Source organism: Coptis chinensis, chromosome 2 (assembly GCF_015680905.1).
Source record: "Coptis chinensis isolate HL-2020 chromosome 2, ASM1568090v1, whole genome shotgun sequence".
Classification (NCBI taxonomy): Eukaryota; Viridiplantae; Streptophyta; class Magnoliopsida; order Ranunculales; family Ranunculaceae; genus Coptis; species Coptis chinensis.
The window spans coordinates 103,706,381-103,725,652 of NC_141457.1; the positions used below are offsets into that span (position 1 = coordinate 103,706,381).

A 19,272-nucleotide genomic window follows, 5' to 3' on the forward strand; every position below is an offset into this window, starting at 1 on the left:
AGTAGTTGTAGTGATCACCGTCTAGAGCACAAGTGATATGCATTTCTTCTAATGGGTATGTCTCCTCATTTACTTTGAAATTTATTGGATTTGGTTGTTCCAATATTTCTTTTCCTCGGCTGTTTTTTTCTTTTCTTATTACGAGCATTGCATCATGGGAGTAGCAAGATAAGCAATTTGGGTAGATTTGATTGGATCACCAGTGCCAATTTACACTTCCAATTAATGCATAGGGTGCAAGGTCAAATGCAGAGCCATCTCATCTTGCTCCCATCTCATTTTTTTTTTTTTTATTTCAAACTGATATAGATAGAGTATGACATGGATGTTCAACTTATAAGATGAAAACTGCAAGCCCGAAGCTTTATGTGATAGATGTACTATCAAAGTAATATGTTAATAAATGTGTTGATTCAATGTCTTGACAAATTTATTTGATGGCAACATCAGGAACTTTTCTTTTGAATTTCTATGGATTTAGTGAGACTTTCAATTTTGGACATGCATATCACTGTATAAAGTTTTTAATTGTCGCTTCTTTAAGTTGTATCAAAACTTCGCCATAGTAATTGTAATTTTAGTCATAGTAATTGCTAAATATTTTGGTCCCAATGACTTCTTCTTTTGTCATAATAATCTATGTTGAATTGCTAATCACATAGTTTAGAATTGCTAGCAATGTCTTTGTCGTGTCTAGCCCATGCTGCCAGTTCTTGAAGAGATGAATTGCATATTTGCATGCAAATCAAAACCATAAAGACATCCGTGACGAAGACTAGGGAGTGCATTTTGAGAGTGATATATCAACTTAACAAAACAGCTCAGTTTTCTGACTCGCGGCTGGGATTTGTTTTGAGGGGGATAAATCGAGGGTCACCATGCTGCCACGTGGATTGGGAATTAATTAGAGTTTTAATTAGAGTTTTCAAACTCGATGCATTTCCAATTGCATCATTTTCTCGCTTTAATGTATTGGATTCATGGTTTCCGTTTCAGTGCCATTTTGGAGTGGAACTTTTATATAACAGGTAATTATTTCCATTATTTATTATTTTAAATTGTGTGATTAGTTCCATTTTAAAATATATTTTCTATTTTGTTTTCTGAGTGTCTTTCCCTGATTGCTTTTACAATTTGATGTTAGTATTGCTTACTTAAATCATTGTTCTCGGGGATCTCTATCACAGGAAATATACCCACTACTTGGTATGCGTGTTTCTTTCTCTTTTGTGGATATGTATGCCCTTTGTTCTGATCAAAATTATTTTTAATTGTTCAAGACTTTCAATAGTCATGTTTAAACCTTCAGGATTATTGGTTTCAACTTATGGCATGATTGGTTATTAAATGGTTCGTGTTTCTTCTTTAGTTATTGTTATCTTCTGATGACGTATATTGTTTGTTTGCTTTGGGGTTTGAATTTGGTATCATAATGCTTGAATGTTACTATCGTTAGACATGGTTACTGTTTGTAAAGCAACAATGTGTTTAACGGGCTGTTTCCTTACTCGCGGCTGGGATTCGATTTCAGGGGTATAAATTGAGGGCCACGGTTCTGCCATGTGTATTAGGAATTAATTAAATGTCTTAATAACCCTTTGTAGTGCAAACCCTTGGTTCTCACTTTCGCCATTAAGGGCAGTTATTCCTCCCCGGCGGTGGATTAGATATTAATTACCAGTCTTAACCATTATGGAAACGAACAAAGAGAAATCTTTTGGTCTTCACAATCGACAAAGAGAAATAAACCCCCGTTCCCTTCAAAACCCTTAGTTCTCTCTCACCAATGAAGGGTTGCTCTCCTCTTTTCAATATTCCCTATGACCAAATAAGAAAAATAAAAATAAAAGAAGAAAGAATCATCGTATATTTGCATCCATCACTCCGTCGATTAGCAAGTTGCTAATTTTGATATCAAGTACGTTTTTTTTTTTTTTTCCCAATTCTCTCAGCCAATCAATTTTCAAGGTCAATTACAACTCTTTTATTCCATTTTCTAAATCAAAATTTTTTCTTCAATGAACCAGTTCTCATGATAAAACAAAGAGATTGAGAGGAAAAGGAAGGAAGAGTTGAGTTGGTAATTCTCTTACCGAACTGAATTTCCTATTTATGATAATTTATGTCAATACTTTTCCTTTCTTTTTTTCTTTTTTTTTTTCCCATTTGAACAACGTAAGTTATAGATATTGGTTCATAAAGTGTCAGATATTGATTTTATTAATGATATTAAGGTATAAACAGTTGGATCCTTCTATGAGTGGAACTGTGGAAGAGGTGAGGAGCCTGTTTTTTGTGACAAAGAACGTGAGAAACATTCATTCAAGATTTTTAATTTTTCACGATTAGAATGGTTGTAAGTTGTAGCACATGCATCTGATAAATTATTGCTCTAGGAAAACACATTGAAGGAGGAGGTCTTAAAGTTACCAAAAGGGGAAGCAAAGCCCAAGGTATTTTCAGACACGATATGTCTTGCTTTCATATCTTATGTTCAACTGTATGAAGTGATTGCCAGTTTTTGTTCATGGGATTTTTGGTTGTGGGTTTACTTTGCTCTTTTTGATTACTCTCTTAAAGTTGTGCTTCCTATTTTATGATAAACTTCTTATTTCAGTGTCTATAGTATATTAGAGTAGTACTATCTATCGCACATGTATGCTTATGCCATCTTAATCATGGTCAATTTGGCCCTTCATTAAATGCCTCTTGATGGAATACATGCCAACTTTTCTAAAGGTTGTTGTTTCCACACTTCAGCACGGAGGTCCTTCTTCCGGTTTTGCATTTGGCATTTGGAATTGCAAGATCATCTTTGGCTTTACACTAAAGGTTAGATGACTACTTTTTGTTTAGTTTTTCACGGGCCTTTCTAAAATGAGAATGTTTTATCTCAATTCAGCAGGTAAACATGCCTTGAAGAATTACAATGTAGCAGGTCTAAAAAATGATATCACTGCGATTAGATGAGGTCGAGATGTAATAACAGTGGGGATTTACCTTAGGAGCCTCGCATGAATATGGACTATGAGGGGACAACATGATCGTGGGTTTGTTACACACTACTATAAGAGATTGGTGGAAGGGAAGGGAATTCTACATGTTTGTTCAAAGAAATACGGCCGGCCAAGCAACCGCAAGTTTGGTTCAAACCTACTCATTAGATGGACCACTTGTTCCAGTGGGACTTTGCTCAAGTGATGATCAAGCTTTCGAGCCTTTCAAGTCCCGACAAGGCCACTGAAATCAAATCAGACTCAATTGCTCTATGGTTTCCTCCTCGGGGGTCTGTGAGAAGACGACTTTCTGCTTCGAAGTTCATGTCTATACTGTTAGTTCTTTTATTTTGCTCTCTAAGCATGTAATGTAGAAGGAATTTTGATGTATTTGTTTCCCTTAGTTTCAACAGGAAAGCTCATTGTACACTGTTTCCATACAACCGGGACTAGGTTTTTTGTTCTTCAGTGATTTGCAATAAGATAGGAACTAAGTTGGCAACTTGGCACACTTTGGATATATACATCAACTGTGCTATTTTTTTCCCTCATTATCTCATTCCAGATATTCTTTTATAGATTCCTTGATGATTAATGCCTAATATCAGACTGTTAGGTTAAGTTATATATATAAATTAGCTTAATTAAACCACAGACACACACACACACACACAAACTGTTGTTTATTATTATTATTATTATTTAAGTCCACCCTATTGAGCTTGGTACGGTGAAAAAGTTTTTTTTTAGCAGATTAAGTTGCATTGGAAATTGAGAGAGTATCGATCATCTTGCAAATGCACCTATTTGAACTACTTACATATGAATGTAAGAAGACCAATCCAACCACTACCTTTTTCGGCTTTCTTCGAATTCTTATTATGCGTTCTTTTTAATACTGGTTTAACATTGTCTTCCAAAGCTGTTTAGATGATTGTAAGTAGCATGCGTGTAATGTCATGAGCATTGTTACATTATTATAATTTCAGGAGATCAAACCACTAATGATGGTTAGGGGTTAGCCAACCATGTGAACTCTGGAGTCATTGTGTTAGTAAACAATAAACATCAATACATGCAGAACATATGAATTCTAAAAATTGATGTGATATAATTCATTTTCCAACATCACACAAATAAAGAATTCTAGCATCACATACGTAGTTCTAACGAATTATTTTTCTATTAGATAAATGCATGTACAATTTTATATCACACACTATTGACGATGTCTCTTTATGAAATCCGTGCCGAAGGCACGGGCATTAACTAGTCTATTATAATAAAACAAAATGGGTAGACAAAGAGTGGTCAGGATCGCGTGGGGATCTGAGTTAGATGTGTGTGGGGATTTGCATAAAGAGGGGTTTTAAATACAAATTCAATGCATACATTAGATGCCTAATCGTAATTAATATTTTAATTAATAAAAATTTAATAGAGAAAAAATATTTTGTGTTCAATACATACATTGGACGTTTTTGACACATATGGGGTAATGTGGACATTTGAAAGATCTCCTTAATAACATTTAAAGTGTTTACTTAACACATTAAATACGCCTTTGACAAGTCTTCATCGATATTATGTATGATTTTGAAATATATTAAACCCCAAGATGTAAACTTGAAATACACTCGAGTATCAACCAATTTAAAATTGTCAATTTGTAACCGTGCTAGACGGTTTATGTGACGTTTTGTTACCCGTTCATTTTCAACCAATTAATGCTAATTTAAGAAATCGCGTGGGTTCTGAGTTAGATTGGGGCAGATGTACGATCTAGAGCATTTTGAAACCCCTTTGATGCTAATTCTCAATGACATTTAAGTCGATTCCTTACCTATATTAAACTTATTAAATGTTTTTAAAGATTGTATTAAAAGAAATTAATCAATTACAAAAAATAAATAAAAATGGTTGTATTAATAGTAAGGATTAATACACTATCCAAGAAATTTTCAATTAATCAATTACAAAAAAAAGTTGTATTAATAGTAAGGATTAATACACCATCCAAGAAATTTTCTACACCATTTTTGAAATTTTGAAACGCCGTAGTCTTTTGGAATGACCTTTTACACAATATTATACTCATAATCAATTTGTAACATTCTCATAATTATGAATCATCAATTTACCCATCAATATAATGTACCTACGTTACATTTTAGTCTTTGGAATTATCTTAATTTTTCCACAATTGTTGTTCTTCTTAATTAAAACAGTAAACAAGCTATGATATGAGGTTAATTAGTATTCTCACATTAATTAGCACCATTAAAAGGCACCTCTAAAATGTAACCACTACTCAATAGTCAATAAAAATGACAATTTCTCTTAGACTAGCTCTTAGTTTTATTTGTTTTTGCCATTGATTTTCTTCTCTATTTTTCATTTTTCATTTTATTTTCTCATCAACATTTTATGTGTTTTCTTCGTTTATTGCTTTTGATTAAGTTTTAAATTATTTCCATTTAATTCTAACTAATTTGTTTTAGTCATGTTAGCATTTTTTTTATTTTTTTTTATGGTGTGTAACTTTGATTTTGGTACTTTTACATATTTTTGTGAAGCTAATGAATACTATTGGCAGGTTTAATGCATTTCTAAAAACCAAGGACAATGATATGGGGTTCAACAATATGACATAAATTCCATTGTTAGTTTGTTACGTACGTTGTTACTCTGTTCACTCCATGTTGCATATATGATATTACCAATGTTTAAGACATATTTGTCTTGATACGAATTATATATAATACTAATTAACTGTGTTGTTGTTGCTTTAAGAGCAGTACGTACATGTTTCTTCGTCAATTTTAATCTATCTCGAGATTCAAGAAACTATGGCTTCATGATGTTCTCAGAGTTGCTAACCATGCAAGGTAAAACTATATTTGTTCATTTCTCTTGCGATTGCCCACAAATATTTGTGTATGTTTTTTTGTCGTGCAATTTTAACATTAATAGTAGCAATTAAACATCAACAATTTCTTTATTTGCTTTCAACTTTTTAGCATGTTTGGATTGATTTATTTTGTAGTTTCAATTTGTTGATGATGAAGGTGTCTAGGTGCAAGACAATATAGCTTGAGGTACGTTTTTTCTTTTATTTTATTTTCTTTTTCTTTGATAAACAACTCGAGGTAGTTAGTATGCTGGTAGAAGCTAGCCATAGCCCATAAGTCTAACACAATGTTATTCACGGAAGAAGAATGATTAATGTTCTCCAATGAGGCAATGAGTACAATATTGGTTTTGAGTTCAATTTGTTTTCAGTTCAGTTTGAAATTTTTGTTTTTGTCGTTGTTAAAAATATATGTCTTTTCCTATTAAGCACCGTTGTGACTATCATTCATTCTTTTCGCGAAACCTTGTTGCAATCTCTATTGGTAATAATATTATTATTTCTTGACCATATCAGTAGAGTTTCTTTTGTATCAAGTAAGATCGTTGGGTACTTGGGTAGATTTGTACATCTTTTTCAACCCCATTTCTTAAATTTTTATTTTCTATGGTATTCCTATGTTATTGATATTTTATCATAAATTAATTTGCTTATTAGTTTATTAACAATAATTCCCCCCACCTACTATTATGTCTAATTTGTTCTACCCAAAACGGTTGATATTATAGTTATATAACTAATCAAATTCGTGGAGAATCAATTAATATATATAAATTTACAGGGCGGAACGTACAAAACATTTAACGTTTATGTTGATTGCATTGCTTTGTGACTTTTAACAGAGTGGTACTCCACGGACCTACTTTAATTTTAGACCTACTATTGCGACTCACTATATTTGGATAACATTAGTTTGCATTGCAATACACACGGACACGTATCTCTATGTAAATCAATGATATGATTAGGACTTTTAACACATCGGTAGGTTCAAATAGTAGGTCAAATAAGTGGGTCGGTGTAGCATTACTGCTTTTAATACCCGACACAATTGTTAAATTTCAAGAGCATAATACAATGATACGATCTATTAGAAGGTTAGGAGCATTCAACTAGCTTGGTTATATATTTATCGTTTGTGTTGAGAGTACTGCTCTTAATACCCGACACAATTGTTAAATTTCAAGAGCATGATACAATGATACGATCTATTAGAAGGCTAGGAGCATTTAACTAGCTTGGTTATATATTTATCGTTTGTGTTGAGAGTTTATGTTTATTTTCTTGAAAAGTTGCCTCGCAATGACCTCATCTTCAAGGTCCTTTTTCTTAATACTTGATCTTATTTTGCTGATGAGAAGATTGTCTTGAAGTTGTTGGTAAAAAAATATGTAACACAAAAATACAATTTAGCATGAAAGGGTAATATATTGAAAGTTAAAATTACATCACATGAAGAGTTACCGAAATCTAAATATAAAAACGATATAGCATCCACTAAATTTACAATAATGAAATTTGAAATGGTAGAGTACTTTAGAAAGACCATGCACTCAATTCTTTAGAAAGCCTAGCAAACATGTGGCGGTTTGTATTCCAAACAGAATCATTGAAGTTTCATTTTTCTTTACCAGAAAAATTATTTGATTTTTCAAGACTCCCATTAGTGGCAGTCGTTACTCAACTCCCTCTTCGACTTCCTCTCCCCGCCCCATTACTAAATCCAAAATTTTCTTTTTCTTCACCAGAAAATTAATTGGATTATTCAAAACTGCCATTAGTATAGTCGTTACACTGCACCCTAACCTCTTTTGTTTCTCCATTTTCCTTTCGCATTCAATTCAATTATTCAATAGAACCACAATTCATGTATAAAACCCTAACTCCCCACTCTCTCTCTCCCAAGATCGGTGGTTTATGAACTTGCTCAAACTCACTTGTTGTAACCATCCCCCATAACTCTAGAAGGCTTCTATAAGGTATAAAACAACTGCAATTTCCAACATCATTGTCTAAGTCTTCCTGTCTTCGTCAATTTCTTAGAACTAACTTTTTTCAATCATTGTTCATTGGGCGAATCTTAATTCCAATTTCAGAATTCAATTTGGTACTTGCAGAGTTTTTCATTCTTTTTCTTTTTATTAATGATACAATTATATAGTTCCAATTCACTTGGTAGGTTTTCTATTTTCTGATTTTTATAATTGAACAAGTTTAATGAATCCGATCATGTTTGGTAAGTTTTCATTTTCATTTCATTTTGAATTCAGCTATTTTAGTTTGAATGAAACTATGCAAGTCTTATTTCAGGTTGCGAAATGGTTTTAGATTGCATCGTTCAACTTGGATAACTAATTAATAAACTCTTTCTTTTTCTTTTTATTAATGATACAATTATACAGTTCCAATTCACTTGGTAGGTTTTCTATTTTCTGATTTCTATAATTGAACAAGTTTAATGAATCCGATCATGTTTGGTAAGTTTTCACTTTCATTTCATTTCGAATTCAGCTATTTTAGTTTGAATGAAACTATGCAAGCCTTATTTCAGGTTGCGAAATGGTTTTAGATTGCATCGTTCAACTTGGATAACTAATTAATAAACTGATGCAAATTGTTTTGTGTTTTCTGCTTACATACATTTCGTAAAGACCATTATGGGAATTTTCGTAGATTTATTGTTTTTTTGGTGTTCTCGACTGTGAGTACAATATTGAGAACTGTTGATGCAGTCGTGTGCTCCATCTTACTTTTATAAACCACATGTCATCAAGGTGTTAAATATACTCGGTTTGTGAGTATATTGGAAGAAATAATAACTACGTTTACCTTTTTTGTTGCTTCAAATTCATTGGAGGTTATACTTATGCCAACCGACATGTATATGCAATGTTAGATGCTTTAGTGAAAACCAAGAAAAGTAGGTGATCCCCCCCAAGTTGATATGCATTGATTTGATTTTTCCTTATTCTGATATACTTGCATGCCATTTTGTATATTGACTCCAGGTGCAAGTGACGCTTACAAGGAGTGTTGTGAAGGACTGTATGGACTTGGTGTTTCAAGTCCTCATTAGACTTCCTAATTAACAACTAGAAAATTCAAAGGCAAGTATGTTGGAAAGTGGTCCCAGCTCACTTTCACATATTATATGTTACTGATGCTTAATCTTGATATTTTCTTGGGTGAAAATATTTCAATTATCAACGAGAGGGTGTGATAGTTGAGACATGTGCTCCAGTTCTATGTGAGCAAATGGACATCATGCCAGATCTGCAATGGTGCTGAAGAAATACCAACTTAACATAATATTTTAGTCAAGCATTTATGTAAAAGAAAACATGTTTTAGTGGGGATTAACCCGTTAATAATGGTGGAATGATTTTGTAATGTTATTAATTTTGGTGTTAAATTTTCAGGGTTACGAGTCAAAGCTTTAGTAGATGTATCTACCAAAGGCTTTATTGATAACCCGACTTAAGAAGCAAACTCATGTGCTCGATGTCGTAGTCTCCGCTTTTTTTACGTTGAAGCATTTGCTTGGCAAAGAGGCTTTGTTATCTTAGCTACCAAAGATAGTTAAGACACGATGGATCTTCATAATTATTTTTATCCATGGTCAATTTGAGAATGTTTTTTTTTTTATTTTTGCATGTTTACAATATTATTATTATGGCATGTAGTATTTTATTTTGAGTAAACACATTTGAAAATAACCGGTTATTCATCCGGGTGTTTTCACCTTCACTCATCTTCGCCAACACATATGTTTTCACCTCCACTCATCTTCGTCAACACATCTTCATTCATCTCTCCCAATCTTTGCAACTCTCTTACCAATTCTCCTCTACTCATTTATTTATTTATTTTCTTATGCAAATCCTATTTTCTTTCATCTTCTAAAAAGTTATTGAGTTACTTAATTGATGAAGAAGAAGCTGAAAAAGCCATTAATGGCTGCTACAAAAAAATTCAAATACTATTTAATTTTTTTGCGTTCCAATTCCACTGTAGTTTCGTTGCAGTTTTGTTAGATAGTTGATTATCCATAATTTCGTCGGTATTCCATATATTTACTCAAAATACCACTGGTGGTATGATGTTTCGTTTCGATTTCGTTTCGGTTATTTGGAAAACTGAAATAATTGTCGGAATTCATCCGTGATTCCATTCAAAATCACGAACTATGGGTGCACCAACGTTAATACCACAAATAACATAACAAGCACTTCATAACAAATTGTGCCGTAGGCACGGGTGATACCTAGTTACTTAATATAGAATAGTACTTGACAACTCATTCTACTATTATGCATGCATATTCAGATCTTCAATATGATTTTTCTCATAATTTTCCAAATTTGCCGCTAAACTTACAATTTTCTTTTATTAGTAATAAAAATTAGAAAAAGGGAGAAGAAGATAAGCAAATAGTCCATCATTCCGGCCAGTGTTTCACTCTACCGTGTTTATGAACATAGCTAGTAAATTCGTGGACGGCAAAAGTTCGGTACGTCAATTATTCGCCTAAGATTCGAAATTTTCAACAATAATACTTTTAAATATTCGGTCCAATAAAACGCTAACAAGAAAAATACGATATAATGGTTTTAAACGGGTATAATACTGAATATATTTCTTTAAAATTTGGCTATATATTTTACATTTAAAATTTTGATATATAAGTATATAACGTTTTTATTTTTATTTTTACAATTTTATTCATGAAAAAATAATACAAATGTCATTTTATTCGCCAAACCTTATAATTTGTGAATAATTCGCGAATAATTCGGCAATTATAAGCCCGACCCAACCAATTTGCGAATTAAACCGTATCATTCAAAAATTCGCCGAATTATTCGTTTTATTCGCCAAACCTTATAATTCGCGAATAATTCGCGAATAATTCGGCGAATTACTAGCTATGTTTATGAATTTTATGTTATTTAATTTAATTGCAAAACCACCATCAATAATATTCAAACTTTTTTGACGAAACTGATACTGATAGTCTTTGGTGGATTGCTAACTCAATATGCTGAAATAAAACACATGTAAGCCTTTTGACATCTATGAACTTAAAGAGTCGAGAGCATGTACCACTTAAAATCACTTCCCTTTGTGGCGGCAATTTTATTTACGTTAAATATTGTCGTGGGAGTTGCTAAACAAACAAGCAATCCTAGAAAGTGTTATATCTATGTCATGTACAAATAATGTTTTATTTGTCTATTTCCTTACTTTTATTGTCATATATTTGTCACTTTTAGTATATATTTTTATTTAAATATAAAAAGAATAATAAGAGAAACAAAGAGTCTATCATTCCGAGCAGTGTTTCACTTGTGTTCTCTGATTGCAAAACCTCATCAATAATATTCATACTTCTTTAATGAAACGGATCTTCTTTGGTGGATTGCTAACTCAACATATTGAAAGAAACACATCTATGGACTTAAAGAGTTGGAGCATTACTACTCAAGAGCGATTCCCTTTGTGGTAGCAATTTTATTTATGTTAAATACCGTTTGTGGGAGTTGTTGAACAAACAAACAGTCATAGAAAGTGTTCTATCTATATCCTGTACAAATAATGTTTCATTTGTCTATATTCCCAATTTATTACCATATATTTGTCACATTTTTTTTTTGTAAGTATGCAATTTGTCTTAGAAGGTTTTTATTGTTGAAAACTTTTGGAGATTAATTATCATAAGGGGTCTTAACTCTTAACTAACTAGATAGATTATATAAGCACACTAGGACAATGTAGAACTTATTTCTTACCCGCAGAACTGAAAACAAAATTTTCAAATATTAAATCTTTATGCGCTGCTAAGCGTTATATTGCTACTCAACAATGTTATTAGAAGTATCATGACAATAGGTCTCGCAAAAAATGGGTGTGGAGAAGATGTCATTGATCTATTTAATTAGTTCAAATAAATGGGACTAACACCGGATGCACAAATATTTATAGCATGTGATGTCCTATTTGATGAGGGGATGTTGCAATTTGAATCAATGAGCAACCATAGAGCATTATCTGAGTGTAAAGAACATGTTGGAGAGTACAAAATGTTTGATAGAGGCATGGAGTTAATTGAAAATATGTTGTTTGACCGAAATCGTTCGATATTTCGGACCCTTTAAAAAATGAAATATATCATAAATGTCGATATATAGGTGGATATATCTTTTTTGTTAACCGGTAAAAAAAAATTGTGTCAATATATCAGACATATCGTCACTATATGATATATATCATAAATATCAGAAAAAATAATAAAAAATCAGTAAAAAAATCATCAAAGTCAACAAAATCAAAGATCAAAATCGGATATATTGAATACTTCGATTGATATATATTGATATATCGGAAAATCCAATATATATCGGATCTGAATTGTGTCAATATATCTTTCCGATTTATCTCAATATATCCATTTTGGACCTTTCAAAAAACAAAATATATCGACAATATATCAATATATCGGACGATATTTTCGGCCTTGATATAACACACTCATTGGCGTCGCAACATGCTCATACAGTCATACTCATTCTTCAGTGCCCTATAATTCAAATTTTAGACTTCAGTCAATCACCAGCGCTGCTGCTTTTCATATATATTTTTCATAATCATTCTTTTGCTATATTATTTTACGGATACAGTCATAGAGAACACCTCATTTTGTTGTTGCTATTTTTGTTTTTGGTTCATGGCCTCTCTCAATTCTTACTTTTTCCTGCAGGGACCGCATATACAGTTTCATCTGTAAGTAAAATTTGCCTTCTAAAGATACCATTCGTTTCAAGTTTTCAACTTCCAACACGTTATGATTTTTTTGCATTTGGATTGGATTTCATGCTAATGAATGAACTCCATTGCTCATTTTCCAGAACTCCAGAAGACCAGAAGTCATCACCGTAAAAGCAAGATAAAAAAAACCCGAAGTATATGAATGCCAAATTATAACAGAACCTTCTCTATACCTGACGGTGTTAACCCAATCTTCTAGTTTCTTGACATTATGAATAAATCCATAAAAACAGTCAAACTTTAAATTATGAGTGGAAACCTAGAACAGTCATAAATACAATGAATGCCAAGTTTTCCTAATGAAATTCAGCTATTTCAAACACACGTACGTTCCCATCCATCGAACCAGAGACGAGGAATTCTCCATTTGAAGAAACGGACAGAGATGTAATGTTATGCAAGTGCCCATTGAATATCTTCACACAATTCCCAGATAGGCTATCCCATACCAGTACTTTCCCGTCTACACACCCTGTAGCTATGTACTGAGATTTACCCAACCATGCAAGGCAACTTACACCAACCTGATATCAACAAATGGGATTATGCTTTTAGGACAAAACAGTTATGTCTACGAAGTCAGGTCTACCATTACATATTATCGGGAAAAAAAAAAGTCTACCATTACATGTATTATGTTTACCAAATCAGACTTGACTTGGAAACCATATACTAGTAGGTCCATCTTCCTCACCTTTCGTCTTCATTAGACAAAATAGATTTCAACATTGTTACACAATTATGTAAAGAACCAATAAAATGGAAGGAAACGACAAGCAATTTGAGAAACCAACACACAACACACCTCATGAACGCATGTAAAACGAGCTACAGAATTTTGCATATCCCAAATGATAAGATTCTCGTCCAGTGATCCAGTTGCCAGCAAAGGTATGCTGCAAAGCAATAAATGATAAGAAACAAAAATAAAACAACACAAGCAAAATTAAAAATAAGATCAATGGGAATTTTGGATAACAATGGTTCGCAAGTAACTTTGCAGAATTGTTGATTCACATGGTAGGACATGTCTACAGACTCAACGTATTATCCCGTTCGCAAGTAACTTTGCAGAATTGTTGATTCACATGGTAGGACATGTCTACAGACTCAACGTATTATGCCCCCACACACACACACACACACACACACACACATTCAAGTCATATGTATGTATTTTGTATTTATAAAAGAAAAGAAACACTAAAGAAATAACGTAATATTTTTCCAAAAAAAATTGAATTTTTCCAATGAAAATGTAATACTTTATATGTTCCAAGTTTTTTCCTTCTCGACTAAATGCCTATTGACCTAATAATTAAGATTAAATTGCTTCGGCCATAGGTATGATTAACAAAATAATGGTTTGGGAAACAAAATTGGAATTTGTCCAAGTGCCCCCACCTGAAGGGGATTCCTGGCATTGCCACTGACTGCCAATACCTTGGTGAAAGCCCAACACACTCGACAGAATCCGAGTGACTAAGCAGGGAACTGATTACCTATATCACGATAAAATTGAATGATCAGCTTCCAGTCAATGTCATCTAAAAAGACAAGCTTCAATACTTTCCGTTAATATGAAACAAGATATGAAGTCATCAGTATAATAACACGGTTAAAAGAGAGGGCATTCATTGCACTTAATTTTACTCTCAAAGCAAAGGGGTAAAAGTGAAAAAAGGAAAAACATAGTGAGTAATAGACTAATAGACACAGGTTCAAGCTCAAAGAAGAAACTAACACAGTATTCTTAGCACAAAAATTCTCAATGTTGAAGATGTTACTCTCATTATTTGATCAGACAATACCAGCACCACATTATGAAAAAGCAGACATAAAATAACACGAAGCTATGTGGAGCTTTGCCACGGCAATAGAGTTGTGGTGAGCAACAACTAAGGGTGGAATTTGAGCCAAGCGGCTCGGGCTCGGCTCATTTAAGCTCAGTTCGAGCTCGCTCGTTTAACTATATGAGCTGAGCTCAAGCTCAAATTAAAGATCATGTAACAAATGAGCTTGATGAAGCTTGGATCATTTAGCTCAAATAGCATCTTTGTAGTGTAAAATAACCGAGCTACTTGGGCTTGGCTCAAGCTCGCTTGTTTAATTATATGAGCTGAGCTAGAGCTCAATTTAAGGCCTGTCTAATAAACGAGCCGAGCTTGAGCATAGTAAAGCTCGGCTCGTTTAGCTCGAATATCACCCTTACTCACTAGGGTGTCCCCTTCAAGTTTCAGAATATTGATTACATACCTATCGCTAGAACCATTTAACTGGGTCTAGCCCACAGGTCTACTATTTCAATGAACACCAAGAAAATACTTCAGCTATAGTGGTTTTTAGTTTGCGGCTGAGATTTAATGCTATGGTTGTCTAAGTGGTGGCTACGATTCACTTTCATGCCTCAACAATTGTGTTAATCACCAAAAGCTTAGGGGAATAATTAACAACCTACCAATACTAGTCTTGGTGGTTTGCACATGGACCCTATGGCCCGGGGTTCCGGCACCCAACAATAGTAAAATGAGAGGTGAAAAGAAATCCCAGTAGGTGAGAAAGGGAGAGATACATACCTTCCCAGTTGCAATGTGCACTATGTGGACAGAACTATCCTCTGACCCCGTAATAGCAAGGTTGGAATCATAACTTATGGTCAAACACGTGATTGCCTTGGTATGATACGGATAGCCTAGAACAGAATATAAGAACAAATAACTGTCAGCAAACCAATGCATCTAGGGTGTATAAGGAGGGAAGAATAAAAAAGAACCAGAAAAAGACAATGAAAGCAAAAGCAAAAGCAAAACATAAGCACAACCCAAACATTTCACTGAGTTTTATGTGCATATTGTGAAATCAAAGCACATCACAGTTCACAAAGGAGCAAGGTTGAATTCAATTGACAACAGCCATATATACAGTGGTAAACGTACTCTCACGAACTGAAATTTGAGTACACAACAGCAAGTAATTGACATTTGTGCAAGAGCACCAACCCACACATTTCATCAACTTTTTATGTATAGATTGAGAAATCAGAGCTTATCACAGTTCACAAGTGAGAAAGGTTGCATTCCGTCGAGTGCAGACATTTATACAATGCTAAGCTTATTCACAGGAACAGACATTTATCTACACAACAACAAGTAATTGAAGCTTGTCTACTTTGCATTGCAAGTTCGGACTGCAAAGTCTACTTTGCAGTGCAAGCACATGTTAAGAATGTTGCCAATGGCATCACGGGACTTAAAGTTTCATACTTTCATAAATTTACCAGAAAACCAGACGTGAAGTGTAAAAAGTACTGGACCTATACCTCATCCATCTACTTTTGAATATTTTCCTAGTATAAATCTTTCACATATAAACTGAGCTAAACTTTATATGATTTTAGGACTTAAATTCTTATTTATTAATTATTATAAAGATTAAGGAACTATGTAGTAAATCACTTCCAATAAGAAAGAATTATTTTATTTACTACTAAAAAGAAAAGACCCAATAAGAAGGTAGGATACGCACCCTTCACAACATGAATTTTGGACCCCGTTTTAGGGTTCCATATCATCAATGATGTATCATTAGAAGCAGTACAAATTGTTTTCCCTGCAGAAACCAAGTACACCAAGTTAACAAAACTGAAAACATATAGAGGCAAAACAAGGATATAAGGAGAAATGTAACATTGTACATACCATCGGGAGTAAAATCTCCGCAAGTAACGCTGCCTTCATGACCGAAAAAAATATTCAGATGCGAGGCTTTGTCAGCATTCCACAACCAAACTGTGGAATCTTCCGAACCGGCCAAAACCAAATTTCCTCTTGGATGCCACCTAACCCACTAAGAAAATATAAAGTGCAAATTTCAGCTCTCATTTTCAAACTACCTTAAACATCCAATATTATTTGAGACTTCACCTCGACACCGTCACTAGGACCTGCAAGTGTGCACTTATGGCTACCAGAATATGCGTCCCATACTTGAACAAGCCCATCAAAACTTCCAGAAGCAAGCAATTTCCCATCAGCACTGAAGGCTAAACTGGTAATGGAGTTTGAATGACCTGCATAAAACAAGATGGAGGTTTACAAAAAAACAAAGCCAAAACCTCCAAAGAATGAAATGGCAATCAAGGAAATCTTTGGATGACTTAGATATACCTAGAAGCTCATGAGGCTGATCTCCCTGACCAATGCTCCACAGAAACCCCATATCATCTTCACCCCCTGTTGCCACCAATGTTTCAATTGTAGGACTGCATGCAACTGTGAGGATTGGATCTGTGCCCATACAAACAGTAAGCAAAAAGCCAAAAACAAAAACCTTTTTTTTTTTTTTTTTCAAAATTGAAAGACCGAGATAGTATCTACATATTCATATTGATGGATGAATCAACATACAAACACTGGCTACACTCATATAACAAGTTTATTCATCAAAAAATAGGAAAAAAACACATGACACAGACATATAACAAGTTGTCTATGAACTACACCACTGGACTCCACTAAAACACGAGCAGACGAGAAACAGTAATTAATTATCAACTCTGAAAAACATGTAATGTATTAAAGAATTGAAGGGGCATGATAGTCTTTACCCTTATGGCCATTGAATAAGTGAAAAGAATCATCAGGATTATCTGCAAGCAATAAGAAAAAACATAATTGAAGAGAAAAGGTCGAAATTTTATTAGGAAAAACATAGATAAGCGTACCCATATCTTCATCTTCATCTTCATCTTCCGAAAGGTGGCCATCATCACCATCATCATTGGCTGTAAGATAAAGACATGCATTATTGATTAAAAGAAGTAGAGAATAAAAAAATAAAACTGACCGACCTTCATAGACGTCGTATAGGATGTCTTCATCACCAATCGCATCTATTTCCATCTTTGGGGACCTGGTTGGTCCATTGAATGGCTATTCAAAACCCATATTCTCTCTCAGCCCTCATCCCTATAGAGATATTCTTCGCAGATCAATCCGAAGGTTCTCCAGTTTTTTATATTTCTCTCAGTTGGCCAGCCCTAGTACTACTTATTATAGCAGGCAACGTTTCCATTCAGTTCAAGTTGATTGCATTTACCGTTTTGTCCTCCATTCAGATCAAGTTGGATATAAAAATCCGAAGGTTATGAACAAGAGTTTATAACAGTTATGTGCAGTTATTACCTACAAGATAGAGAAGTGGAATCGAGGATTGACTAGGCGGGCAGCAGAAATCTTGATCCTAATAATTTTCAGCAACAGGTCAGAATAGTTTTTGGTTGAGATTGTCCATGAGACTGCTATGTGAAATTGTGGCAGCACCTCCTAATATGCTTTAAATATCAACTACAATATCCAAACTTTTCAGAAGCTAAGATTTAATAACAAATGACCATATCAGTTATCGTGCTATAAAGTTTTAGTATTTAGTATTTATTATGATAAGATGTTTTAGCATTTCATGTACATAGCATCAGTTACTCATAGAATGAATGCAACATATTTTTCATAAGTCAATATTGTTATCCATGCATTTAAGTGAAGAAGGTGTATGACAAAGGACCTTTATGGATCAGATGCCACGATTTCAAAACCGACCAAAATAGTTCGGTCGGTTTTGTCTGATAGGGTCGGTTTTTTGCACACCCCTAATACCTACTACATGGAATTTCCCAATGACCCAATCCAACCTAAAGAGTAAGGTAAAACAAAATGTGAAGTTTCATTTTGAAAATAAGAGAAACACCCCAAATCCACGAGCATAATAATAAGTACTAAACAATAAATAACTCAGAGAAGAAAAGACGCCAACAGGAGGGGAAGAAGTTTTTTCAGATAAAGGACCCCTCTGAGAAACTAAGTACATGCACCTAATGCCTATTCTCTCCTTAAGTTGGCCTCTAAACCACAATGCGAAGGTTTATTGAACTGGCTCTGGCTTGGCTCTTTACATGTAACTGTGCAAGTGAGACTCAAATTTCCTTCTAAATGCTTTAAAGTCGTCCACAAATGCTACATTTCACAATCCATGCCAACGAATAATAAAAAGTATATAGTAACTGAATTGTCGTTTCAAAACCATTATTAAAAAAAAATTAGGACACAAGAAAAACACTAACTAAAAAAGAGATAAAGTAAATCCTTGATATAAAAGAAAAGAGACATTTCTTTTTTGAGAAAACAAAAGGTCACGATTCTTTTTTGAGTAACAGAAAGTACTTTAAAACAAATTGAAAAAGCTAAACAATGTAGAATCATTGTTTCGAGAGCAGACTATATTTTTGGCTTAAAAAAAACCATTTTCAAAATCATTGTTTCATGCTCACTGTAAGAAGTTGAAAAGGTAATTGAGAGAATTTAACGAGTAAGTCTCACTATCAATAAAAGAGCTTCCTTGACATAGTAAAGTTGATTGCCAAGTGAATTTGCTCCACGTCCCTTCCGCAATGAATCCTCAGAAAAAATTCACAGGCGTGGAGAATAATACCTTTGCATATTTTCCTACAATATGGAAGTTTTTTTACTGCCAAGTAAAACATAC

At 33.7% G+C, this 19,272-nt stretch overlaps 1 protein-coding gene and 2 long non-coding RNA genes across 10 annotated transcripts; 2 read left to right on the forward strand and 1 right to left on the reverse strand.

Annotated features, from left to right (window-relative positions):
• On the forward strand, window positions 1–3,067 carry LOC147519923 (uncharacterized). 8 transcript variants are annotated; one of them, XR_015214322.1, is made up of 6 exons: window positions 1–55; window positions 2,028–2,080; window positions 2,235–2,307; window positions 2,397–2,453; window positions 2,761–2,832; window positions 2,903–3,066. It is a non-coding gene; the product is annotated as an uncharacterized LOC147519923 (long non-coding RNA). The 8 variants fall into 8 exon arrangements; XR_015214325.1 differs by having other exon boundaries at window positions 11–55; window positions 2,245–2,307; window positions 2,903–3,067; XR_015214324.1 differs by lacking the exon at window positions 1–55 and adding an exon at window positions 910–1,918 and having other exon boundaries at window positions 2,245–2,307; window positions 2,903–3,067.
• Window positions 3,068–5,789: 2,722 nt separating this feature from the next.
• LOC147519924 (uncharacterized) lies at window positions 5,790–9,334 on the forward strand. Its single transcript, XR_015214327.1, has 3 exons — window positions 5,790–5,884; window positions 6,043–6,094; window positions 8,916–9,334. It is a non-coding gene; the product is annotated as an uncharacterized LOC147519924 (long non-coding RNA).
• Window positions 9,335–12,871: 3,537 nt separating this feature from the next.
• Window positions 12,872–17,633, reverse strand: LOC147519925 (putative WD repeat-containing protein C25H1.08c). Its single transcript, XM_086594212.1, has 11 exons — window positions 17,582–17,633; window positions 17,456–17,515; window positions 17,339–17,380; window positions 16,899–17,018; window positions 16,656–16,801; window positions 16,431–16,578; window positions 16,258–16,341; window positions 15,309–15,424; window positions 14,137–14,234; window positions 13,538–13,628; window positions 12,872–13,256 (listed from the first exon to the last, which is right to left on the reverse strand). The coding sequence occupies exons 1-11, from the start codon at window positions 17,631–17,633 to the stop codon at window positions 13,029–13,031; spliced, it is 1,185 nt and encodes a 394-aa protein (XP_086450338.1). The 3' UTR covers window positions 12,872–13,028.
• Between the last annotated feature and the right edge of the window lie 1,639 nt (window positions 17,634–19,272).

Coding starts and splice junctions, on each gene's coding strand:
- LOC147519925 (XM_086594212.1), bottom strand. CDS start 17,633: ATGGAAATAGATGCGATTGGTGATGAAGACATCCTATACGACGTCTAT. Junction 17,381..17,455: donor AGATGAAGATGAAGATATGG/GTACGCTTATCT, acceptor TATTGCTTGCAG/ATAATCCTGATGATTCTTTT. Junction 16,342..16,430: donor CGGAGATTTTACTCCCGATG/GTATGTACAATG, acceptor TGGTTTCTGCAG/GGAAAACAATTTGTACTGCT.